At 39.5% G+C, this 27,690-nt stretch overlaps 1 protein-coding gene across 3 annotated transcripts in view; it reads left to right on the forward strand.

The window, feature by feature from the left end:
* ARHGEF26 (Rho guanine nucleotide exchange factor 26) overlaps positions 1-27,690 on the forward strand; it is a 132,256-nt gene that overhangs the window by 60,063 nt on the left and 44,503 nt on the right. For all 3 annotated transcript variants that reach the window (XR_012469297.1, XM_074190784.1, XM_074190783.1), the window contains exons 6-8: positions 13,113-13,265; positions 17,260-17,389; positions 23,174-23,248. Coding sequence is in view for 2 of the 3 variants with exons in the window: in XM_074190784.1 (XP_074046885.1) it covers positions 13,113-13,265; positions 17,260-17,389; positions 23,174-23,248 (358 nt within the window). In the remaining variant the exon portion in view is untranslated. The remainder of the gene's footprint in view (positions 1-13,112; positions 13,266-17,259; positions 17,390-23,173; positions 23,249-27,690) is intronic.

The raw sequence follows: 27,690 nt of genomic DNA on the forward strand, positions 1-27,690 counted from the left end.
GTTTTCCAACCTTAGGCAATGGTAATTTTCATCAATTGGGTTTCTTTTGGAGGGGGGCGTGGGAATGGGGTTAAGTGACTTGCCCAAGGTCATACAACTAGATGAGGCCAGACTTGAACTCAGATCCCCTTGACTCCAGGACTGGTGATCTCTCTACTATGTCACCTAGCTGCCCCCAACAATCATTTTTTGGCAAGCTTTTGAGTTTTATATTTTTCTCCCTCTCTCTCTTTCCTCCCTCTGTGATGGAAAGCAACCTGATATGGGGTCTACATATAAATCCATGCTAAACATAGATCCATATTAATCGTATTATGAAAGAATTATCAAATCCAAATAGAGAAAAAAAAATTAGAGAGTAAAAAATGGCAAAAAGCTTTTAAAAATTGAAGATAGCAAGTTTTGATCTGCATTTAAACTCCACAGTTCCCTTCCTAGATCTGGACTGTATTTTCCATCCCAAGTTTTTTAGAAATGTGTGTGATTATTGTGCTGCTGAAGTGAGCGAGTCCGTCAAGGTTGATCGTCGCCCCCATGTTGCTGTTAGTGTATACAGTGTTTTTCTGGTTCTGCTCATCTCTCTCAGTATCAGTGCATGTAAATCTGTCCAGGCTTCCCTGAATTCCCATCCCTCATGACTTCTAATAGAATAATAGTGTTCCATCACAACCATATACATACAACTTGTTCAACCATCCCCCAAGTGATAGATATTCCCTCAACTTCCATTTCTTTGCCACTACAAAACAAGCTGCTAGGAATATTTTTCTACTTTTTACCCATTTTCACAATCTCTTTGGGATCCAGACCTAGAGTGGTTTTGCTGGATCAAAGGATATGCACAGTTTAATTGCCCTCTGGCCATAATTTCAAAGTGCTCTCCAGAAAGGCAGGATCAGTTCACAACTCCAACAATCCCTTGCCTTGTCATGCCAATTATCTTCTCTTTCTTTTTAGGTTTGCCTCTTCAGGGTCTACTCCCTAATCCTATTGAATCTCTTTACATCTTTCTTAATTGATCTGGCTCTTTATTTGACAGACATAAGGTCTGAACCAGTGTCAGAAGATTAAGATTCTTCTCCAAATTTTCCTAAGTTTCCCTAAATTTTCCCTTTCCAAATCTAACTTCTGATGTACTCCATTTGGCCAGATTCCTTTAAATCACCTGAATGGGTTATTTCTCCTTATTCTCAAGCTAAAATTCTTTGCTTGTTCCTTCTCCCACAGAAGCCAGGCAGAGGGATGAAATGCTTTCTATTGGTCATCCAAGTCTTATCCTGTCAGAGGAAAATTAGAATGTGAATGAATACGTACAAATATGATTGAAACAATAAATAGAAACATAAATGTGTACAACTGATCCATCCATTTTACTTTTAGTATTTAAGTTCACCTTTAAACTTAAACCCTCTCCATGTGTATTAGATTTTCAGAGGCTCATAAGTTCTATTGTGTTTTATCATTTTTTTTAAAACAAGAGACAGGGCAGCTAGGTGGCACAGTACATAGAGCACCGGCCCTGGAGTCAGGGGGACCTAAGTTCAAATCCAGCCTCAGACCCTTAATAATTACCTGTGTGACCTTGGACAAGTCACTTAACCCCATTGCCTTGCAAAAAAACAAAAAAGAAAATAATTGCCTAACTGTGTGACCTTGGGCAAGTCACTCAACCCCATTGCCTTGTAAAAAGCAGGGGAAAAAAAGAGAGTGAGCTATAAGAGTGATGTACTTGACATTAGGAATACCTATGTTAGAATCTTGCCTCAGTCCCTTCCTAGTGGTCTGATCTTGGTGCAGTCACTTAACCTTTTGGAATCTCAGTTTCATCATCTTTAAAATGAGGTATTTGGAATCAGTGACCCCTCCCACAGTCCTTTCCAGCTGAATTTATGAGTTTTATCCTTCTGATTACACAAATACACACACTCACATACATGTATACCCCACATATATATACACACACACTTATAGAGAGAGAGCTGTCTATTTCTCTATCTCCATAGCAACATAAGTATGTATTGATGATGCTCAGTTGCAAAAGAGGACCAAATTAGAATGTATCTTTTGATGGAGAATGTGGTTCTGGTCTCTTGGTTTTCTCAACATGGCCGAGCTGATAAGTCTTTCCTAGTTCAATTTTTCCTTCTCAGGAAACAAGGAGCCCTTGTTGTGAACTCTTAGGATAAGAAAGGATCATGTTATAATATTCTCCACTTGAAACTTTTATCTGCTTCTTTTCTTGCCGTCTGTCTGCACATGTGGATACAACATATCTAGACAGTTATATGTTTGTGTGAAAAGCAGCTCGTGTGATATTGGGACTGCCCGATTGACCTTGGATTTGGAATCAGGGTTCCAATGTTTTCTGATGCCACTTAGCTCTGTGAACAGACAAATTATTGAACCTTCCTGTGGTTCCAGTTCTTTTTGGTTTGGGGCTTTTCAAAGCAGCGTAGTGAAGTGACTTGTCTAAGGTCATATAGCTAAGTAAGTATTAAGTGTCTGAGGTCAAATTTGAACCCAGGTCCTCCTGACTCCACCGCCTGGAGGTGACTGCATCACCTAGCTGCCCCTAGCAACACTTCTCTCAAACTTCTGGGCAGTGGCCAAGCTACTGAGCTGCCTCGGTGGAGCCAGCTTCCAGGCTGGGAGGTGTCTCATTCTGTCAATATGGTCCCTTTGGATGCAGAAGTCTGTTGGGAAATGGTTAACAACCAATTCCCCAGAAATACAGGACCCAAGTTTAAGTTGAATCTGTATTTTTAACATGAATAACTTCAGTCTAGACAATCCACAGAACAATCAATCGAGGCCTGGTTTGTAGCATTGGCTGATTTTGGAGGTTATAAATACTCAAGCTAAAAACTGAACAATTGAGTCTTTGCAAACTGCCTTCAATACCCCCTGCCTGTCTGCTGGATCCTTCTCAATCCCCTAATCATCCAGACGTCTATGTATGGAGACAAATTCTGACTCCAAAACATTTAAGAGAAAAATAATCTCTCATTGAAACCATCTAAACATGTTTACTCTCCAAGAGCATCTATCAGCCTATTAGCCAGTGGAGGAAGGTCACCAAAATGGTCTTTTTTGGAAAAGTTGAATTTTCAGTTGCCAAAACCTTGACCCTGGAGTTGCCCGACTGCTTTCCAGAGGTCTTCTTATTTCTTGTTTTTTTCCTTTTTAATACTTTTGACAATAGTCATCAATAGTCATCAAATTAAAAAAAAAATTCAAAGTCCAAATAGAGAATGAAAAGGGTTGGGTTGTGGATTAGGATGGGTAGGAAGCCAATAAATTTTTGTTGTGCTTTAGGTGTTGTGATCATAGGCACAAAATAGCAATAAATATTTTTAGTGCAAACCTGTTTCACGTTAACCTTCATCTACTGGTCTGGAAAAAATGGATGCCATTCTTTAGTGCCAATGTAACTACTTAAAAAAAAATAGAATCAACCCATAGTGGACTGGAACTCATTTTGGTAGAGTACAGAATGTCCCTCTCTTTGGTGTTCTCATAGGAAAGTTTTCCCCTGAGTGGCACATAGTTTATGGGTGCTTATCTGAAATATTCTTTTGTTTATTAAAGATATAATTTATTCTATAATAGCAAGGAAGACATTTGAAACTAGCTGGCCAGGCTCGGTGGTTCTTACCTAAGTGAATGTACATGACCTGCTCTGGCAGGAATCCATAACCACTTGGATTGGCAGTTCATTTGAGTTAGGAAGAAATCCAAAAATGGTCTAGGTTTGCTTTAGACAGCTGGGTATTAATGAAGGAGAAATGCTGTGACATGGGGGGAGGTGGGGCCGCTCTTGGAAAAGGTGCAGCTTGGACTGGTTCTGCCGAGAGTTGATTAGAACCAGAGCTCTGATTTTCTCGTTGTAAAGGCTGAGCTCCGGGCTTCCAATCTACCATCAGGAGGGCAGGGCTGGCCCAACTGGTTCTGCAGATGGTACAGCTGGCACCGGCTCTGTTTCTTCTCATCTCACTGAACATGGCTGGCTAATGTGGCGCGGGCCTGGAGGGCAGGGGGCGTGTCATCCCCTTCCATATCCCTCAAAGCCTGGCTTATTACGACATGGAGGAACCATTCAGTGTTTGTAGCGTGCCAGTCGTAGCCAACTATATGTCACTTATGCTGGGATGGAAGAATAGAGTCTGGATTCAAGTATTACCTAGGATATTTATTATTGTTGTGACCCTAGAGTATGTATACTACATTGACGGTGCAGTAGATAGAGTACTGGGCTTTGGAAGGAAGACTCATCCTCATGAGTTCAAATCCAGCCTCCGACACTTACTAGCTGTGTGACCCTGGCCAAGTCACTTCACCTGAGGCAAATATGGGAAACATTTACAAATGAATCTCTACAGGAGATATCTTATCAATCACATTGAAAGACATAGACAATACCAAATCCCATTGTTTGTTATTTCTCTGTTGATTGATTGCAAACAAAATATTTTATTTATTCCAACAAAGCCTGGTCTTAAAAGCTCTCCTCCACCTCTAAAAACACCTCCCATGCCCTTAGTAGGATGAGAGAGATAAAACTACAATGATAACTTTGTTTAGTGATCCCGATGACTGGTAAAGCCAGGGAGACATGCATTTGTGTTCTTTACTGTCATGAAAGATGACCTGGGCAGAGACCCAGTGGAAAATGAATTCTCTAGAGATCATGAGATAGTCCAGGTGTCTTATATTTGGGAAAGACATTGTGTTAAAAGCATTATGAAATCCTAGAAAAATAAATAGCCTCTTGAATGAAAATGATGCTTCACAGGAGACTGGCCCAATATTCCCCCCAAGAAAAGCTAAATGGATGTAGATTGATCAGTAAAAGCAGATTTTAACACTTAGAAAAGTTAAAGTTAATTTTCTGCTTAAAATCCAGCCAATTCTGAGGCTTCTTCAAGAAATGTCAAAGCCAGGATCCTTCTCAAAATACACTTTCATGGTGGGATCTTGACAATTATGTTTTCTTGGTGAGCCTCGCTATTCCCTCATTTTCTTGAGCTGTTTGCTTTCAAATAGGCTTAATTTACTTGCTAATGTCATGTTGGCCATCTTCCTCCTCTCTGTTCCAAGTTTTAGTCTTTTTGTTGGCACCAAGGCAGAGTGAGGTTACATCTTCTGGACAGCTTTCCTCTACAGAGAAAGTCAGTGATGGAGTAGGAAGCTGCTTGAGGCCAAGAAGCCCACTCTGTCATTTTCTTTGTCTGTCCATCTGTCTGTATCTCTGTCCTTTGTTTGGGTCTATCTGTCTTGTCTCTGTCTCTGACTCTCTCTGTTGTCTGTGGCTATCTATTTGTCTTTCTGTCTATTTGTCCTGTCTGTATCCATCTTGTCTGTCTGTCTCTATCTCTGTTTGTCTATCTGTATCTCTCTCTCTCTCTCTCTCTCTGTCTGTCTGTCTCTATCTTCCTATTTGCATTTGTCTTGTCTCTATCTCTGTTGTCTGTGTCTCTCTGTCTCTATGTATCTATCTGTCTATTTGTCCTGTCTACCTGTCTGTCTTTGTCTCTCCTGTCTTGTCTGTCTGTATCTGAGTCATGTATTTGTCTCTGTCTGTCTGTCCATCCATCTATCTATTTATTGTAGATATCACAGCATGGATCTGGCTAGCGGTTGCCATGGTGCATAGATAGCATTGGCCATGAGTCAGTCAAACTCATCTTACTGAGTTCAAATCCAGCCTCAGACACTCACTAGCTGTGTGAGCATGGGTAAGTTGCTTCATCCTGTCTGCCTCAGTTTCCTCATCTGTAAAATGATCTGGAGAATGAAATGTCCATCCACTGCAGTATCCCTGCTAAGAAAACCCCAAATGAGGTCCCAAAGAGTTGGGCATGGCTGAACAGCAATACTCAGTTTTCTTTTCCCTCTCTTTGGTTGTTCTCTCACCAAAGTAGAATTCCTGCCCCTCCTCCTCAATCACCCAAGCAGTCAAAGAAACATTCTTTGGCCCCTCCCTGAGCCAGGCTCTGGGTGAGGGGCAGTATTGGGTTATACCCAGACATCCACGTGTTTGGGATTTTCTTTTGGATCTGAAATAAGTGGATTATATAATCAGCAGATTTCTGGTGGTGTTACTGGCCCGGACAGTCGGTTGGAGTTGGATTTTGTTTTAATCGATAAGAAAATGTCTTAATTGTGCAAAGTTTACATGTAATTGCTGGGAGAAACCCATAGACTGTATAGTCATTTGGTTTTCATTCTTCCCAAGGGGAGCCATCTAACGGAGGCTGAATATTGAATGTTTTATATATTGGAGTCCAAGACATCAACATAATAACAGACTTAGAATTTGCAGGTTCCCTCCTATGGTTTTTATGTGTCTGTGCTAATTTTAAGATAATTATAGCCTTAAAATTAAGCCCTGAGCATCCATCCCTAACCTCTATCCCAGATGTCAGATTCAGTCTTAGGATCATTGACCTCCTGCTCCACTGGCAAGCATTTAGTAAGCACCAACCATGAGTTAGCCACTGCATTAAGCACTAGGGACAAAAGTAAAACAGACCCTCCCCTCAGAAAGTGTACCTTCTTCCTAGGCAACATCAATACGTAATTCTATGCAAAATAAATATAAAGTAATTCTGTAAAGCAGACTCTGGCATTTGGGGGGGTGGAGATCAGGACAAATTTCCTAGAGGAGTCAATATCTCTCAAAAAGAATAGGAATCAGCAACTAGGTGGTACAGTGTATAGAACACTGGCTCTGGAGTCAGGAGGACCTGAGTTCAAATCTGGTCTCAGAAACTTAATAATTGTGACCTTGGGCGAGTCACTTAATTCCATTGCCTCTTAAAATAAAATTAAAAATTAAAAAAATAGGAATAGGAAATGATGTTTGTCCTTCATTCTTGAAGAAGACCATGACATCAGGGAGGTGATGCCATGACAAGCACATGAATTGGATTTGAGTTAGGGGTGCTGTGCTGAGTCACCATCATCATTATATATATATATATATGTATATAACATATAACAGTAGAATAGGAAATGGAAACTAAAGAAGAGCCCAGAACTGACAATTATTCAACAATCCCTTATGGAAAAGGTTGAAAGCTTGACACAGAATGCCTACACTGGTGCCTTTTTTAGGACTTATTAATAGGAGTAGAATGAAGATGAGACAGCAAAGGTGATGTGAGAAAAAGAAACTAGAACCTCTACCTCTTGCCTCTCCCCAACAATATTTTGTGTTTCTTATTCAAACTATTAGGCACAAATTTTATATTAAAATGAGAGGTAAATTAGTCAATCAACTGAGGTTTTTTGAGAGTTTTTTGAGTGTTGGGAGCTAGTGAACAGTCTTAGACTCTAGGGGTACAAAGATGACAATCAAATATTTCCTGCTTTCAAAAAGCTTACAATCTCTTGGAGGAGACAATAAAAGACCCAAGCATGTCTACATAGAAGCTTTGACAAGGTCACTAACTCCAAGTATTCCTGATTCTCAGTATGGGCTCTGAGCCAGATTACAAACCCCCTTGCACTCTACTCTGCATTCCATTCCATTCCATTCCATGGGGTTTGTCAAGGTCTACTCCTTTCAAGCCTCTCTGCTTGGGTTCTGGGGATACTGAGACTAAAAATCAAGTAAATCCTCCTAGCCTGGTCCTGTTGACTTGCTGTTGTTAGAGAGTTCAGAGCCCTGCAGCCAAGCCAGTGATGATGCCCTTGGAACCTGGCCAGGCTGGTTCACAGATAATCAACATGGTACCCACCAGTGCACCTGCGTCACAGTTCTCTCCGAATGGTGGGACCCACCAGAACTTGTGCTTCTTTGGCCAGATCTTTGAGAACTGGAGGTTCCATTCTTGTCCGATGTTATAGGAAGTTCTTGGAGACTGGAATATCAGGGGAATATAGTAATGAATTTGTAGCCACAGGGTCAGGGAGTCCATTAGGCTATTCTGGCAGTGATTGATCATTGCTCCTTTAGAGATCTGTTTAAGAAGTGTTCAATGTGTATTCTTTATATGTGAAGAATCATCCAGTGGTTATTGGTTGCTTTCCCCCTCCCTTTATTAGTTTTCCCAAAAAAAGTAAAAAATCCATATTTTTAAATTTGCTTAGATTTTATCCACAGGCCCTTACTTTGTCAAGTGCCTGAATAATAGCCTCTGGCCTTCAGTTCTACCATTCCTGGTTTCGAAAATAATAATACACCATTCTTGCCAGCAGTACTCTGTCATCCTATAGTCACGTGGTAATATGAATTTGCCAGTGTATCTGGAGTCTTTGAGTATCGAGATTTATTTTTATTTCATTGTTTCAAATGAAGTAGGGTGTGATTGATTTGCTTTATATTTTAATTAGATAAGTAGCCGAAAATACTAATTTCATTGATGTCTGATTTCTTTTTCATGCTCTGGCAAACTTTTTGTATTAGCAAATGAAATTTCCTTTTCCATAAAGAAAAGCCAAGTCACTGTTGTTTTTGGTGTTGTAGCTGCATTTTTTCTGGTTCTTGGTAGTGAACTAGAGACAAGTTCTTAAAATTCCTTTAGCAGGAGACCTTGGCCCTACGATATCTATTTGTCATAGTCATAACTAAACACTTTACATATGTAAACAGTTGATGACTAAATAATGATCTGTTATTTCATTTCCGTAAGGGTTTATCTTTCTACCACATGAAGCTTAATAATAAAGTGTATAGCTATTCTGCATATGTCTGAAAACCAAAAGAATCAAAATCAGTTTAGTCCTCAGAGTCATGAGACATTTACCATTTAAGAGATGTAGAAGGATGTGGAATTGCCCATGGCAGCAAGGAAGATGGCAAGAGGCCTATGATGCCTGGTTGGGAAGCATGTACCTGGCTTCCATTTTTTTGCTAATAGAAAGCCAAGTCTACGGTGATAACATCCTTATCCCAATAGAGAATATATACTTAAAAGAGAATAAGCTTTACTTTGATAAACCCATTTCTTCTCTTTAATGAGTAAACAAAAAGATATCAATGTAGAGTGTTTTAGGTGATCTCTTGTAAAGGGTTTTTTAATCTCCAGTCTTTCTGTATCACAATTACCTCCCTTTAAATACCCTCCCTAGCATTAGTGAACCTATTATATGGTACCTGTAGAATCTTCAGCATTTTTTAGTATGCTGCTAACTCAGTTTTCAGGTTTTTCCTGCATCTCTCTCATTTCTTTTCCCAGTTTCTCCCTCTACCTCCCTTACTTGATTTTCAAAATGCTTTTTGAGCTCTTCCATGCCCTGAGATCAATTCATATTTTTCTTGGAGACGTTGTCTTTGTTATCTTCTGAGTGTGTTTTGATCTTCCTCATGACCATAGTAACTCTCTATAGTTGAATTTTTTTCCTTCTGTTGGTTGCTCATTTCCCAAGCCAGTGACTTGATTTTAATTCTTTGTTAAGGTGGATGACTGTTTCCAGGGTAGAGGACACACTGTCCCAAGTTTTGGGGGGGTTTTAAATACCTGTTTTCAGAGATGCTTCTAGGGTCTTGCAAATTTTCAATTCTTCTAAGGTTTTATGAGAGGTTTGACTACTCTCCTGGTCTCTTGTGGGGGGCACCAGCACTCCATTCTGTGAGGAGGGGTCCTGTTCTTCTGGGCAGTAGGCTCCGTTGGGTTTCTGCTCTTCTTCCTAGGACTGGGGCCCCAGACTGTGACCCAGGTCTGAGTCTGGGCAAAGCCCAAAACCCCTGTAATCCACTTCTGATCCCCTTCCTGACCAAGAACTAAGAGCTCTGGAAGCAGCTGCTGCTTCTGCTGCTGGTAGAGTGGCTAGCGAGGCTTGCTCCTGATCTACCGGGACAGGGTTTGCGCTGCTGAGGCCTGAGCTGGACTGGGCTCTACTCTCACCCTGGCGTGGCAGGGTTTTCTTGTTGACCCTCCAAGTTGTCCTTGGCAGTCCCTGGGCTAAGAAGTCTGGAAACCACTACCACAGCTGCCCCTGATCCAGGCGCCCCATGGTAGATGGATGCTCTGGTGCAGCCAGCGCACTGTGGGACCTTTCTCACCCCAGTGCAGCAGACCCTTCTGTGGATCTTCCAAACTCCCTTGGGCTGGAAAATTGTTTCACTCGGTCCTTTTGGTTTCTTTGCCACTTTAGAATTTCCATAGAATCCTTATTTAAGGTTTTTGGGGGAGCGCTGTGGTGAGTCCCTGTCTTTGCTCCCCCATCTTAGCTTTGCTTCTCGGTGCCTGCGTAATCAGTCAAGCACACTGGTGCATCTGGCATTTTGCTAGTCTTTAAGGAGCTTAAATTTAAGGGGAGACATCATATTCATGTATCATCAATATGAACAAAATATATAATATTTTGGTAATTTGCAGGTGAATACAAGGTATTATATAAATGAATTCAAGGCACCAGTTCATCAGATCAAGAAAGGCTTCAAATAGTAAATGGTGTTTGACCTGAACTTTATAGGAAACTTGTTTTTCTAAGAGCCTCGGGTGAGGAAGTCATGAGTGACAGCTTTGACAAAGGGACAGAGTCAAGAGATGGAATGATATACAGGAGCAAACACAAAAAGGTTCTAGCTGTCATGACTATTGTTTAAAAGACTGAGTGGGAGAGTGTTGACATAAGTGAGAGTGGGAGAGAGACATGGGTTGGGAGTAGACACAGGTGTGAAGGAAACCAGATAAACAAGGGTTGACTTTGTATGAGTGTTGGGTTCATAGGTTAGAGCAAGATGACCAGAGTTGAAGAAGAGGTGAGGTATGAATTGGTGGGTACCATATTTCTGTCCATGTAGGCTATCATTAGTGGAAAGGATCTTTGAAACCAGCAGCAGGGAGAGCAAGCTTATAGTTCAGAATGACCTGATGTCTCTTTTTCACTGAAGATCAACCTTGTATGGGAGGCACACTTTGATTTGATAATCTAATCTTTAAATGGCCACCACCACAAATAAACTCCCCTGGGTCTCAAGTCAAAGATGGCTAGAAGAAAGAAGGCGTACTATTGGGTTGAGATCAATATTCATCAGTTTGGATAATATAATCTTGAAAATGGAGTCAGTTAAAGTATAGTTTATGTCTATTCTAAAGAGTTCTGAAAAGTTGCCATGATCATTTAAAAAAGGTAGCAGACAACTCTGGCCTCTGGGTCAAAGCTTAGAAGGGTTTTTACATTTTAATATTTTATTTAATTAATATCTCTATTTTAATTTTTATTTAAATATTAATTACATTAATATATTAGCATAATATTAATATGTTAAATAATATTTTACTTTAAAATGTAAAGATCATTTTTAGCCTACAAACTATTTAAAAACTTGCAAAAACTGCATAGATTTATAGCATTCAGTCAATCAAGAACATTTTTTAAGTATACATGCCAGGTACTCCACTAAACCCCTGTCCTCAAGGAAGGCACAATCTAATGGGGAGAATGACATGCAAACAAATATATTTAAACAATCTATAAAACAATCTATAGACATGATAAATAGGAAACAATTAAGAAAGAGTAAAAAGGAAATGAAAAGTGGCTGAGAAAGGCTTCCTGAAGAAGGTGGAATTTTAGTTGGAACAAGCCAGGAAGGAGGGAGGTCACTGGTCAAAGCAGGGAAGAGAGAGCTTTCCAGGTATGAGGGACAGCCAGAGAAATGTCCAGAGCTGAGGATGGAGAGATGGGGTCTTGTTCATGGTACAGCCAGGAGACTGGTGTCACAAGATGAAGAGTACATGTCCTATAGGGTAGAGTAAGATATAAGAATACTAATCAGGTAGGAGGTGGTCAGACTTGGAAGAGCTTTGGATGCCCAGCAGGGCATTTTGCATTTGATCCTGGAGGCTACAGGACCACTGGGTATAAGGTTTACCTGACTGATAAATAAAACTACATATACATAATGAAATTGGTTCTGTCCATATGTGTAAAGAGATCCCATAATGGGAGGAAGGCTGGTCTGGTGTTAGGGATTCCTCCCACGTGCCATCTTTCTTCACTCTGTCTTTATGGTGGCTGTCCTCCAAGCTTGGCAGGCTCTTCTTTCTGTTTTTGTCTTTCATCTTTCCTGAGTTCCCTTTATCCTGAAAATGTCCTTTGTAGTTTACTTCAAGATTTAGATTGAATGCCACCTTCTGCAATATCTTTTCCAAGGTTTATTCCAAGCCCTTTCCCAGTTCCTTCATAGCTACTAGTACCTTCTTTTCTGGGATTACTTGCCACTGACTCTATATATTTGTATGTATGTCATTTATTTCTGTTAGTCTTTTTTTTTAACCTCAGAAAGTGAGCTTCTTGATGACAGACTATTTTTTCCCTTCTTTGTGTGAATCTCCAAGTTTATTTTAGTCCTGGACACACAGTAAATACTCGATACCTTCCTATTGGCTGACTGGCCATGAGGTAGACCCACCTTTAAACTCTGCCTTTGATACTTACTGGCTATGGGATCCTAGAATATCTGTCTACTGTCAATGCCTTGACAACTCTCTAAGACTCAGTTTTAGAACGGGTGCCAGTCCGTACTGATGGAGAATCCCACCCGTCCCCACATTCTATTCCCAGAGATGCATTTTTTCATCTCTTGTTCTGGGCCAAGCGTGGCTGTAATAATTCCACGATATTCAGTGTTACTTCTTTTGATCTTTATGTTTGCTTGAATAGTCACTGTGTAAATTATTTTCCTGGTTCTGTGTATATCCCTCAACATCAGTTTATACAACTTTCTCATGCATTTATCCTCTGAATTCTTCACATTCATAATTTCTGAAGACACCTTAATATTCCATTATATCATGTGCCAGGTGCTCCAGTGAAGGACATCTCCATTCTTTCTCATTCTTTGCTACCATAACAAACAAGGCTGCTAAAAATAATTTTGATAAATATGGTATCTCTTCTATCCTTGACTTTTTCATGATATAGGCTTAGAATTGGTCATTTATTTGTGAAGTTATTCTAAATTCATCAGAAGTCTCCTATTGTCTCTCTTGGTTCACAATGCAGAAGCTTTCTGTGCCTTCCCAGTCTTATGGCTTCTTTTGTGAAATACATCTAAGATATCATAAGAAAAAAACTTAAGTTTCTGTAAAATGCATATTATCATTTCTCAAATGGATAAAGAAAAATTGAAATGTAAATATTTCTATTTTTCACAGGTTCTTTAAAGAATTAGAAGAAAGACACCAAAATAATATCTTCCTAGATGACATAAGTGACATTGTAGAAAAACATACAACATCCACATTTGATCCATATATAAAATACTGTACAAATGAAGTCTACCAGCAACGAACTCTACAAAAATTAATGTAAGTAACATTTGTTGTATTTACAAAACAATGATCTAGTTTTAAAAGTCTAAAGTGAGTGAGTGGGACTACACTTATTAAAATGGTCTTAAAATTGTCTTTTAGAATCTACCTTTTGGTATGGAACATGAATGAACGGATGAATGAAAAATCATTGATAAAATTCTTATTATGTGCAAAACATTATGCTAACTACTTGGAGGTGTCATACCAAAAGGAAAAATAGTCCTTGTGATGTAGAGACTTATAATCTCCCAGGGGAGACAAAGCACAGTGACCAAAAGAGCCACTTTTGTCTGAAAAGTTATAGGGATGTAGAGTAGGGCTTTTTGTGGAGTAAATTAGCACACCCCACCCAGGAACAGTGAAGTTGATTTGGTCATGGTTTTGGGCCCCAGAACTTAAGGGAACAGGGTAGAAGAAGAGATACTCCCATGAGGGCAAAGGAAGAAGAGATGACCAGCGTCAAAAATGAAGGGAAGCATGGTTGGAAGGAACTCTTCCTGATATGTTGATTTGAGAGAAGTATTTGCTAATCAAGCAAACATGACTGGAAGTTTCTCTAGATCAGGAAGGTAGCTATTAGATGGCAAGAGTAAGAAGAATGTGTTGAGGTAGGAGATCTAGAGAATAAGAGGACTAGGTTCTAATAATGTATTTTGGAGTTAGGAAACATCTTGGAAATCATTCAGTCCACCTCTCTCATTCTGTAAATGGAAAATGAAGACCACAGAGATGGAGTGAAGCAATTTTTAACAATAACCCTGATGACCTGACTCCTGGCCCCCAATTATGTGGGACCTTGAGGGCCATCTAGTTTAACCTATCTTTTCTACAACTTCCAGATGAGTGGTCATCCAGTCCAGTAAGGGGGAGCCCATTCATTACCTTTCAAGGTAGCTTAGGGGATTTTAGCTCCCTCTAATTTTTCCAAACTCATTCTTGGTGGTCACTGGAGTTGCCTCCTCTTTGATATCATGGGCTCATAGATTAGAGCTGGCAAAAGTCTTCAGAAATCATTAACATCAGCTTCCTCATTTTATAGTTGTGGCAGCTTGAATTCAGATATACTGAATGACTGGCCCAATGTCACCCAAAGGCTAGGGGCTGAGCCAGAATTGGAACTCAGTTCAAATATTATTTTCCCATTCCATCATACTTCCTCCCTCTTAGGGGATCTGTTTCCATGGAGAATGGTGGCAATCTTCATGAATCTCTTCAAAGGTACCATGCTGCTGACTGTTGACATTTTGTGCTCAATTCTGGAAGAATAGATTGATTCTCTCTCTCAATAGATTATATAGAAAGCATTGCTTCCTCTCAGTTGACTTGGGTGGGAGACAATGGGGAAAAGGAAATTAGGTCTTGATTTTTAAAAATTCTGTTATCCTAATGAAGTTCTGCATCTGATTTAATGGTGCATTTTTACATTGCAAACAGATGAGCCCCCTGGAACAGCTAATGAGAGCTCTGGCTTTTCACTCACTTGCTCCAGGTCTCTCTTGCCATTCTTTAGAAAGAGTTTTTATCATGTTATACTCAGGGGCCTGGTGATTATTGCACAAGGAAGCATTGCCACACTTTGGCTTTTGTCCCTTGACTTGCATCTCCGACACACACGCCTCCAGTCCCATTTCGGGGAGAGTGCTGCCAAGACTAATCTGTCTGCATGCTCTTTCCCAGGATTTTGGGATTCCCACAGCACAGGGCTCTGGCAAGCTTCCCTGCTGACCAGGTGTGTGGGGTGGGTGGGTGGGTGTGAGGATTATCTTACAGGGGCCCTCCTTGGAGATAAGGGAGCCCCTTTTGCTAAGGAGGACTGGCTCTGGGCCTTTATATGGGGAAAGCTGTCTTTGGGGGTGGGGGGTGGGACTGGAATCCTCACCAAACCACCACCATATTCAAAGGAGATTCTCTAAAAAGAACTGAAAAGCTCTTCAATTGCCATGCCTCCTGATCTTATTCATTCTAATCACTTATCTAGGTGTCCCTCCCTCTCCCCCTTCTTGTTGAAGCCAGTACAAAAGATATCTATCCCACTGATAGAGTGGTAATTTGGGGAAGAGAGGAATTGTTTAAAAAATGACTTTGAAATACGAGTGAGATTTTGAACCCAGGCCTCTGGATGATAAACTCTATTATACAATGTCTCTTTTCCTCTGCTGAACACAGTTTATGTTTGCAAATCCTTTTTTTTTTTTAGTTTTTTTTTTTGCAAGGCAAATGGGGTTAAGTGGCTTGGCCAAGGCCACACAGCTAGGTCATTATTAAGTGTCTGAGGTTGAATTTGAACTCAGGTACTCCTGACTCCAAGGCCAGTGCTTTATCCAGTATGCCACCTAGCCGCCCCGTTTGCAAATCCTTTTAAAAACCATTAGAGGTAGTTGATACTCTATTTAATAAAGTAATTTTTAAAAATTTTTATAAGTTTTACTTCCTTAAAAGCTAAGGTATCTTTTTCCTCCTAAATATCACCTTTATTTCAGAGAATATCTATTTGTCCTCTCTGAGAGAGAGCCGTCCCTTATAAGAATAAAAACAAGAGTGATAAGGGAGGGGGAGAGAAGGGAAGACAAGTTCAGCAAAATACCTGAGCCAAGTCTGACAAGAATATGCAATGCTTCCCTCCAGAAGGAAGGAATTTTTTTCCTCTTTTCTTTGGAGCTCAGCGTTAGTATTATAATTAGATAATTTTGCATTTTATTTTGTTTAATCTTCTACTCCAGACATTTCTCACTTTAATTTTTAATAGACTTTAATGGGAAATGTTCTTCCTCTTTTTTTGTTTTTCAAAGGGGAAATTCTCATAATCGGTATTACCCCTGCCATCCTCACATGGTCATAACAAGAGGACTAACTAATTGGTATCCTATGAATTGTCAGACTTGAGGTATAGGATCATAGATTCAGAGACTGAGAATTGGAAGAGTCCTTGGAGGTCATCCAATCTAAGCCCCTAAGTTTACAGATGAGTAAATTGAGGCCCGGAAAATTTAAGTGACTTGCCCAGGTCACCCAACTCTAAGAGTCTAAGTTCAACGCTCTATCCACTGTACAATGCTTCCTTTTCAAGTCTTGTTTTTTCATCCTCAGCTTCTCATCTGTAAAGAAGGAAAACTATAAAAGAATTTAACTCACAAAGAGTGTATGTTAAGAAATCTTAAAGAATGAGTTATTCATTTATTTAGCAAACATTTATACAAAGATAACAGTTCTGTGCTTTGGAGCAGCTTATAGTATTAATCATGACAGTCATGATCCATCAGCCACTTTTTAAGCATTTATTCATTCCCTACAATGTGCCGGTCACTGTGCATAGCTTTGAGGATAACAAAGAAATGGAAGAAAGACCTGTGAGTGCATCCCAGTCTTGGAGCTATTGTCATGAGGATGGGAGGAGGATCAGAAGCTTGATGGCTAACTGAACCTCTTCTACCTTATGTTGGGAATCTCCGTCATCTTTCTTCACCTTACTGATTTTCTAGAGCTTTGAACTATGCATTGAACTATTATATTATTGCAAATACAAATTTGGTATGAGTTGCTTTAAACATTCTTCCCAATATAAATGAAATTCACCTCTAAGTGGGGACCAGTTAGGAAATGGACCTGGTGGGGCTTATTTTAGAACAAGTCGGGGAGGGGGGATCTGTTTACATGGAAAATGGTGGTAATCTTCATGAATATCTTCAAAGGTACCATGCTGGTGACTGTTTACATTTTGTGGTCAGCTTTGGAGTTCCTTAGACTTGTAGCACATGAAAGCTCCTATAAAACCATGTTTTGTGTTGTTCCATTTTGAAAAATCTTAATAATTAACTAATTCTGGGACTGTCGGAATTTTATATTTTAAAATTCATTGTGAGTGAAAGACTGCTTCACTTTGTCACATAGATATTTCCCATTTGGCTATTTATTTGAGAAGATAAAGTCAAAATGGGTATTAAATAATCTTCTGAAATGTTTTTTTGTTTATCTTTTTCTCCCTTCTCAGAGCAACTAATCCGTCTTTTAAGGATGTACTGTCTCGGATTGAATCTCAAGAAGAGTGTAGGAATTTGCCTATGATCTCTTTCCTCATTCTCCCCATGCAGAGGGTTACACGTCTTCCCTTGCTGATGGATGTAAGAAACTCATTTTAATTTTAATTTTTAAAATTTCACTTGTATTATAGTGGAGGAAACTTTACTATTTGGATTTGGGGACTGTACTTCCTAGACATATATGTGAAAATGATGAGCGATATTTGTCCTTATTTAGGAAAAATCCTTTGTGGAAGGGAAATCTTAGTCTGCATTGGTTCTTTTTTTTGTCTCCTGGAAATCATCTTAAATGAAAGCAATACAATAGAATCAGGGACTTGGAGATTTGGAAGGGACCTCTAGGGCCATCTCATCTAGCCCATCTATGAAAGGAATCTCTACTCTCACATTCATGGCAAGTGACTTGCCCATGGTCACCCAACTTTAGGAGTCCAAGTTCATCACTCTATCCACTAAACGATACTTCCTTTTCAAGTCGTGTTACCTCTGCTTGAAGAACTCTGAGGAGGGGCTGCCCATCATCTTCGTAGCATCCTATTCCATCTGGGGGACTGCTTGAAGAATGAGGAAGTTATTCTTAATGTGGAATCTCAATTCGTCTCTTTGTCACTTCAGTCCCTTGTCCTTGTTTCAGTCTTCAGGGACCAAATGGACCAAGTGTATTCTTTCTTTTGTATTTCTTCATATACTTTCTTCTTCACATGTCTTCAACTACTTGAAAACAACTATCTATAATTATAACTAATTGTATCTGATCCTCTTAGTCTTCTCTTTGCAGAGACTTGTACAGACTCATATGACAAAAATAGGGAATTAGAGTTCCCTCTGGGGACTTTGAATTCATTCATTCATTCATTCAACTACTCACCTATTTGTACAATTTCTATAGAAATATATATATGTTATATATATATATATATATATAATACATATATATATATATATATGTATGTATATTCAAGAATCTCAAGTATTCTTCAAACTAGAAAGGGCAAGTGACCTTAGAGTCAGAAAACTTGAGCTTTGGCTCTGTGAAACTTTGGTTAAGTTACTTCTTTGGGTCTTAGTTTCCTCATCAGTATAAAGAAGAGAATGATTTAGATTCCTTTAAGGATTTGTTCAGTTCAAATAATCTTTGCTTCTAAAGACAGCTAGGTAGCACAGTGGATAGAGCACTAGCCTTGGAGACAGGAGGATGGGAGTTCAGACATTTACTAGTTGTGTGACCTTGAGCGAGTCACTTCACCCTGACTGCCTCACATCCAGGACCATCTCCAGTCATCCTGATTCCTATCTGGCCACTGGTCTCAAATGTCTCTAGAGAAAAAAGTGAGGCTGATGACTTTAGCAAAGCCCTCTCACTCAAATCCAGTTCATGTGCTTGTCATGGCATCACCTTCCTCATGTCAGGGTCTTCTTTGAGAATGAAGGACAAACATTCTTTACTTCTAAGGTGTCAGCACTAAAATGCTAAAAATGTTTTAAAAAGGGGGGGGGCTGAGATAAATAAATGTGAAAAAACAGAAAGAAAGGTAGAATAAATACTATTCCTTTCTAAGGAAACCTTCTGGGAAAAGATGAACATGACTCTACCTTGAATGGAAAAAAAAAAAAGAATGTCATTTGATGAAAGCAGGAGGAGGGTCCAGGGTTTGATCAGCATTGGTTTGCCTTACTGGATCAGAGATTGTTGGAAAAATAGACAAAGGAAGTAAGGACTGGGAAGACTGGTCCAGACCTGATCAGAACTGGGAACTGGTTTGTTTCTTGTTAGTTATTCCTGTTTTCCCCAAGTGAAATAGTTTATTACTCTTCATAATTTATCTTGATGGCCAGTTCCCATAGTAAACAACCATCATTTAGGGCACATTCATGGTTTCAAGTTGAAGGTCTGGCACCATGGAATTTTATAGAAAATACTATAGAGATATTCCTTGCCTTAGGCAGTATATCTGTTCCACCAGAGTTGGCTCTAATGTGAACCTGACTTTCCCATGGACCATCAGCCCTGACATGCATACAAGCAAACATTTGTTGCATCACCATTATGTGTGAAGCATGCTGCCAAACACTGTGGAGGGTTGTATATGCTTCATTTCGATTGTCAGTTAAGATTTCTTCAAAAGAGAATGATTCATAAAAGCTAAAGTTGGAGATGAAATCTTTGAAGTCTTTGAAAGGCAATGATGTAGGTAGGAATTCTAAAGAGATTCATCTGGGCTTAACATAAGGGGAAAAGTTGGGAAATGGGATTAAACTTGTATGTTTTTTAGAATTGGTAATTTTTATGTGAGGAATGATCCTCAGCTAATGCTGGTTGTCATCTTCTCTTAAGCTCAAAGTCTTGGGAGTTGCCTGGAATATTGAAGTTTGTGTGTGTGTGTGTGTGTGTGTGTGTGTGTGTGTGTGTGTGTGTGTGTTTGTCTTTTAGAAGCAGAACTTGAACTGTATCTTCATGGCTCTGAAGCAAGGTCTCTATCTGCTGTGCTAATAATTATATCTAATCCAAAAAACGGAATGGAAATGCTTCCAGCCACAGGGGAATTTCTAGAGCTTAAGAGTTTCCAAACAAAGCTAGATAACCATTTGCCCAGAATATCATTGAAGAATACACGTCCAATACAGATCAGAAGAGATTGGCCACTGATGTCCTCACTGACCTTGAGATTCCATGAAAAAAAAATTTGCTTTTCACAGAATAAATAGATTGATTCTAAATATTGATTCTGGACCCTTACAAAATGGAATTCTGTTGACATGTAATAGTTATATTTTCATTTTCTAGTATTTCTTCTATTTTTAGAAGAGAAATTCATGTTTACCTCTTTTCTTAATTTTATTTAAGGCAATGGGGTTAAGTGACTTCCCCAAGGTCACACAGCTAGGCAATTAAGTATCTGAAGGCCAGATTTGAACTCGGGTCTCTTGAGTCCAGGGCCATTGCTCTGTCCACTGTGCAACCTGACTGCCCCTGGCCTCTTTCCTTAATGTCACACTTCTGAATAATATCAATCAACCTAAGCATGTATTAAGAACCCATTAAACTATAACATATGGGCAGTTAGATGGCACAGTAGATAGAGCACTAGCCCTGAAATCAGGAAGACCTGAGTTCAAACCTGTCTTCAGATGTATACTTGCTGTATGACCTTGGGCCAATCCCTTTAACCCGGATTGCCTCACATCCAGGGCCATCTCCAGTCATCCTGATCCATATCTGGCCACTGGACCCAGATGGTGTTGGAGGAGAAAGTGAGGCTGGTGACTTAGCACAGCACCCCCTCACTCAAATCCAATTCCTATGCTTGTCATGGCATCATCTCTCTGACATGGTCCTCTTTGAGAATGAAGGACACAAAACACTCCATGCATTGTATTGGATATTAGAGATAACAGATCAAAGAAAACAAAAACACCTACTTAAAGGAGTGTACGTGTTTTTATTTTAATCCTTCTTCTTCATTGATAACTTTTACTGAATGTGTATTCTAAGGTAAAACTTAGCTTTTGCTCTTTAGCCCCATATTTATTTGGACTTTCACTATCTTGTGACTGAACCAGCATTTGTATCATGGCCTCTTGAAGTTTACAAGAAGCAAGGAACATAGAGGCCTTCTGTCTTGGGCAGTTGGGGAAAAGGAAAAGTCTTCTGACTCTTTAAACCAGGGGATCTGAACCTTTTTTCTCCCATGGACCCCAGTGGTGGTAGTCTGATAAAACCTTCTCAGAAGAATCTTTTTTAAATAAAATATGATACATAGTGCTACAGTTATCCAAATATTAAGATCACTATTCCTATAATATCTAGCCTGCATTTCTCCTCTTGACTTTGGCGAGGATTCCGCCAGTGAATAGAAAGAGATCTAGATATTTAGGAAGAGTTCTTCCTTCCTCATCCTCACCCCTGTACCTGAGATAGCTGGCACACATCTGGCTAGCCCCTATCTCATCACCATATTTCAGACCCATGAATTACTGAAGCAAACCTCAGTCTTGAGGAATGTGTGGTATTGTGTCCCAGAGAGTTCTATTGATACATGGAAAGGTGCCATATTGGAACAGATGTTTGCCCTTCGTGTATATCACGAATTCACAATCTAGGAACCTCCATTTGAATTTTTAGTTCTCGGTGACAGAGTCTGATGGCATGTCATCCTCTAGTAAGTCAAGTCACATCTTGGTTCCCTTTTTATTTGAAAGCACACTTCACTTCTACCCTCTTACCTCTGAGGGAAGAAATCTGGCAAAACTAGCTTAGGCAGCTAGGCACTTTGGTGGATGGAGCACTGGACCTGGAGTCAAGTTGACCTGAGTTCAAATCTGGCCTTGGACACTCATTAGTTGGGTGTCCATGGACAAGTCATTTAATTTTTGCTTGCTTAAATCCACCAGAGAAGGAAATGATAAACCACTCCATTATCTTTGCCAAGAAAATTCTTTGGACAATATGGTTCATGGGGTCACAAAGAATTGGACATGCTTAAATAACTGAACAAACAACCAAAACACTAGGGAAGTCACAATCTGCCTACAATATTTTCACTTTGTTTTTATTTAATTTAGTCATTTAGCTAAAATTGCTAAATAAGGTAAAAAATGAAATGGTTTAATTACATTAAAGGTTTTTGTCTGAGTAAGATTTTTCTTTTTTTGGTTAGCCTTACAAGATGGGAATGTACAAATGTGTGAGGTCTAGTCCCTTGACCTGAGCCAGCCCCATTTGAAATCCATTTTAAAAGTACAGGTCATAGACTAGGATATAAATGGGCCAATGAGCAATTCACCAGTTTTCTCTTCAAATTTCCTTCTCAGCATATATTTTATTACTTTTATTTATATCCTATGCTTAAAGATATTCAAAATACTGAATAGATTTTTTTGTTTGAATATTATTTTCTTATTTACCACAACCCTTTATAAACTATTTGAGTCAATGGATATTTATCCCATTCCTCCTATATACACAACTGAGAGGATAGGAGGGGGTGCCGGTGGGGAACAAAGGGAGGGAAGGAGACAAAGATCCTGTGATCGGACCCAAATGCCGATAACCGTAATCCACAGTCAATTCCATGACAAGTCCATTAGACAGGGTCCAGTCTTGACTCGCAAACACTAATGGGACAACATCACTTCTTCCTCTAAGTAGAACAAAGGATAGGCTTATGGACATGGTCACCATATTGATTTGTCATACTTAGCTGATCCTATTTGTTACAATATTCTATCATAAGGAAGAATCACTGGGAAATGAGAATGATTTAAAAAAATGTGGTCCATGTCAGCCTGCCAAAGAGGTGTTGGATTCACCATTAATAATGAATGAAACCTATTTCTTCAGTTATAACCAACACAAATATTTATTTTGCTTTAACTATATTTATTTGCAAAAAAAGTTTTGTTTGTTTTTAATGTTGGAGGGAAGGAAGAGAAAAGTTGTTACTGTTCATTTAAAAAAGGAAACTTTTTTTTTTAGATTTTTGCAAGGCAGTGGGGTTAAGTGGCTTGCCCAAGGCCACACAGCTGGGTAATTATTAAGTGTCTGAGGCCAGATTTGAACCCAGGTACTCTTGACTCCAGGGCTGGTACTCTATCCACTGTGCCACCTAGCTGCCCCCCAAAAGCAAACTTTTTTAAAATGATTTAGGGGAAAGAAGGGAAAAGGCATCAATTCAACATATTTTCAGAAGGGGGAAAATACCTCACAGTATTTGCTATAGTGCTCTGCTAGAGAAAGACAGCACAAAATGAAGAGGAGAGATCCCGAAGGATCAAGCTTGGCATTCAGGGCTTACTTTGGATGGACATTGCTGCTATTTGATGTATTAAGACCAATTAACATTATTGACTTCTAATTCATTGCAGACCATCTGTCAGAAAACACCTAAAGATTCGCCAAAGTATGAAGTTTGCAAACGAGCTCTAAAAGAAGTGAGCAAGGTAGGATGTTGAAAACTCTACCAAGTGGTACATGATTCAAGAAGAAAGGGAATAAGTATTATCTCATTTCTTCAGTTTTTGGTGGTGGTTGTGTTAGTTTGCTGTCTTTCAGGGGCCCCCAACTGTTTTCTTTGTTTTTATGGATTCTCCTATAGCTGCTATAAGGCACTATCACAAAACCTGCATTTATACAGCATTCCCTTTGCATCATATTACTTAAGTGAAGCAATCATTGCCCTCAAAGAGCTTACATTCTATCAGGGAAGCACCATAAAGGTGTGTGTATAATATATATATAAATTATATTAATGCAAGATAGAAGAAAAGTAGATATAATATTACTTATAGGAGTGGGGGATGAGAGGGCACCACTTGTAGCTTGGGGGATGAGGAGGTGATATTTGACCCGATTCACTTCTGTAGAAGGTGGTATTTGAACTAACTCTTGAGGTTCTCAAAGTGGAGGGGAGGCATTCCAGGCATGGAGCCAGCCATGGAATAATGGATTTAAATGACTTTCCAGACCTAAATCTGTTTATACACATCAGCTAGTGCTATTATCAGTATTATTATTGTTCCATCCCAAGTATGCTTTCCTACGGAATCGTAGGGATAGCAGCCAGTCCTACATAGGCTGATCTCCGAAAGCCCATTCAGGTCACCGAAATCCAACGAGTCAAGGATTAGCAATCTATGCTCCAGAGCCAGTCATGATGGATTGTTCACTGTATCCCCTAGATGTTGTCCTAAGCCCTCACTGAGAGGTCACTAGAGTCTGGTTACTCATTATTGAGAAATGTCCTTTTTTCCTTCTTCCCCTCAATTCCTCCAATCAGCAGATCAACGAACATTTAATAAACACCCACTAGATGTTACACCAAGATCAGCCAACACAAAGACAAATGAAGCCATTCCTGCCCTCAAGTGACTTCCATTCTATTGGAGAAAATAGCATGTTCATATATATAATTAAACACAAATATATATAAATTAAATAAAATAATATATATGTATATGTATATTAAATAGCAATTACTTCTGGTGAGGGGAAGGAGACAGGAGCAGAAATGATGCAAATGCCAGTTCTCTTGACTTGAATATATAGTTTGGTGTTTATTCAAGCCAGAAGTCATAATTATTGCAGAAAAAAATTTAAAGAAAGCCTAAAAATACTTGAAAATTTGAATTGTCTTCCAACAAAACATTTCAAAATGCTCTGCTTAATAAAAATTAAGATTTTGAGATTTCATTATAAATCAATTTTAAAAGGGTTTTTGTTTGATTGTTTGTTTCTAGCCATGACCTGAAGAGGGAGAGAAAAAGAAAAAAAATTCTAAGGAATCTTAGCATTCTGTCAGAAAATCACATTCAAGATTTGTGAGGCTGGAGGAGCCAGGAGAGGTCAATTGATCTGGCCAACTGGCTGATGTCAGATGACTGTCAAAACCATTTAGGACGGAAATTTGCTGTCCATGTCCTTTTAGAGGCATTCCAGAGAACCCTGGTTGCTTTATTCGCTAGTGTTTTTTCTCTGCCTGAGATTTGGAAGTAATCTCAGGGGTCATCAGTATCAGCCTGTAGCTGGCCTCTGATGTCTTCTTCAAAATCCCTCCCAAAATGGGCATCTCACCTCTGGGAGGAAGCCCACTGTCTCCCAAGTAGCCCCGTTATAAATAAGAGAACTGTAATTATAATTATCAGGACATCTTTCCTTAAATCAATTATAAATCTGCCTCTCTGAAACATTTGTCCAGTGTTCCTAATTCTGGTCTTTAGGGCCAAGGGGTGCCATATTATGATAGAAGGAAAAGAATACTGGCTATTGATTTTTTTTTTTAAGATTTTTCAAGGCAATGGGGTTAAGTAGCTTGCCCAAGGCCACATGACTAGGTAAGTATTAAGTGTCTGAGGTTGGATTTGAACCCAAGTACTCCTGACTCCAAAGCCGGTGCTCTATTCACTGTGCCACCTAGCCGCCCCCTGGCTGTTGAATTTTAAGAGATGTCCATGTCATGATTTCATTCCAGAAGTCAAACAATGCGGCTTGCTATCACTGTTCTCCCAAGGCTGGGTTAGCCATATTTTTTTTTTTTATCATGAACAAGCATTTATTAAACACCAACTAAGTTTTGGGCACTGTGCTAATCTTGGGGAACAGAAACAGAAAGATAATGGATAATGGCCTCGAGGAGCTTACATTCTGCTTTGGGAGACAAGTACTGGGGTGCTTCCTTGGAATCACCCTTTCTTCCTTGGAAGCTCTTAAGAGTCGACAGACTTCTTTTAGAAAAGTATGATGAATGACACTTTAATAGAGATAAAGGAAAGAAATCAACTTTTATTAGGCTCCTATTGTGTACCGGGCTCTGGGGATACAGAGGACAATCCCTACCTCCAGGAGCATTCCATCTAATGAGGGACTATATTAGAAAAGGGACAAGTGAAGGGGAGGAGATTGTTTGAGGACCAAGGGGAGCTCTGATACCCTGGGTTGTGACTCATATCTCTTTAAAACCTGAGAGCATATTTGATCATTGGGCACAGACAGGTTCATTTGGAGTCAGGTCGTCTGGATTTATCGGGTGATAGAGCGATAGAAGCTTTTCTTAATTCATATTGGGCAGTGAGTTGTCCTCATCTTCTAAGATGTGAGGAGGGAGCTTTCTCATTCAAAAATGGGATAGAATGAAGTTTAGAATTTGAAGTCAGATAATCTGGATTCTGAACCTGTTTTCAAACTGTGTGACCCTGTCTGTGCTTCAGTTTCCCCATCTGTAAAATAAATACAGTGAGAGATGGGCGAGCACGCATGAGAAAAGTCATTTATAAACCTTAATGATTTTGTACACTTAAGCTGGAGATATTTTGGAGTTATTGCTACTGGTCTTGGAGTCAGGAGGATGGGAGTTTGAATCCAGCCTCAGACACTTACTAGCTGTGAGATCTTGGACAAGTCACTTCATACTGATTGTCTTGCATCCAGGGCCATCTCCAGACTTCTTGATTCATATTTGGCCACTGGACCCAGATGACTCTGGAGGAGAAAGTGAGGCTGGGGACTTAGCGCAGCTCCCCTCACTCAAATCCCAATCATGTGCTTGTCATGTTATCACCTCCTTGATATTGTGGTCTTCTTTGAAAATGAAAGACAAAATATTAGGGTCTTGGGAGTTGGCATTTGTGCTAGCCCCAGAAGAGTCCCAAGTCCATGGTAAGAGTCCACTTCAGTTCCTTCTATTGAAAGAAATGACTTGGTTCCCTCTATCTCTTAGTATGATGCCTAGCCAAGTTGAGTATTAAATAATAATAATAATAATAAATAGGTTTCTTGATTTGATTCTCTTAATATTGGTTGGTTTCCATTTACAGGTGAAATATGGACATGGTCAAGAAGAATCCGTGCATTTTCTCTTGATTTTTCCTTTTTTTGCATTTCTATCCATTGGATACAAAGAAAGAGAAAATCATCCAAGAATGCCATGTGTCTTCTATATATATTTGTCTACAAGTGTGAACCATTCTTAATAATGACCCAGCTGTGTGGCCTTGGGCAAGTCAGTTAACCTCATGGCCTTACAAAAACCTAAAAACAAAACATTTTTTAAAAAAAGAGATTCATTGAGAAATTTATTGAGTTCTCTCCTAAGTGTTTTAGGATACAAACAGAAAAAGGAGCCTGTCCCTACTCTTAAAAACCATACATTTCAAACACACAACATTATTCAACAATGACGATAATGAGCATTTATGAATGCTTCATGGTTTGCAAAACACTTTAAAATATTAATTCATTTTATCCTTATAACAACTTTAGGAGGTAGAAGGTATTGTTATCTCCATTTTACAGCTGAGGAAACTGAAGCAGACAAAGTGACTTGCCCAAGGTCACACAATAAGTGGCTGAGGCTGTTTTGGAAGTCAGGCAGGTACAGCTCTATACCCCTGGCTACCTCAGGAAAGAAGACTGAGGGGAAGGGCTCTCTGAGATACCTCTCCCAAGGTATCCCCAGGAGCCTGCTGACATATGCTATGTCCCTATGTGGCCCTTGGGAACCTCTTGGAAATCTCAGCAATAGAAGGACAGGAGGTTGTTTCCCTCAATAAAATTATAAGCTCCTTGAAAGCAAGACAGTTTGACTTTTGTCTATATCCCCAAGTCCCTTGTAAGCACTTAATACATGATTATTTAGTTGAATGATTAACTGATTGGAGCTGGGAATTATGGGAAATATTTGGGTGATGGTCATGGAAGAAGGACTTCAAGGGCTCACAATGGGACTTCTATTGATCTGGATAAGGCTGAGAGAAGTGAGAATGTTTGCAATGATAAAAATAAACTCTGAGGGAGAGAGAGAGACAGACAGACACAGGGACAGAGAGAGAGAGAGAGAGAGAGAAAGAGAAAGACAGAGAAAGGGGGGCATTTGTTTCAGTGAGAGGTA

The sequence above is a fragment of the Macrotis lagotis genome, chromosome 6 (genome assembly GCF_037893015.1).
Source record: "Macrotis lagotis isolate mMagLag1 chromosome 6, bilby.v1.9.chrom.fasta, whole genome shotgun sequence".
Taxonomy (NCBI): domain Eukaryota; kingdom Metazoa; phylum Chordata; class Mammalia; order Peramelemorphia; family Peramelidae; genus Macrotis; species Macrotis lagotis.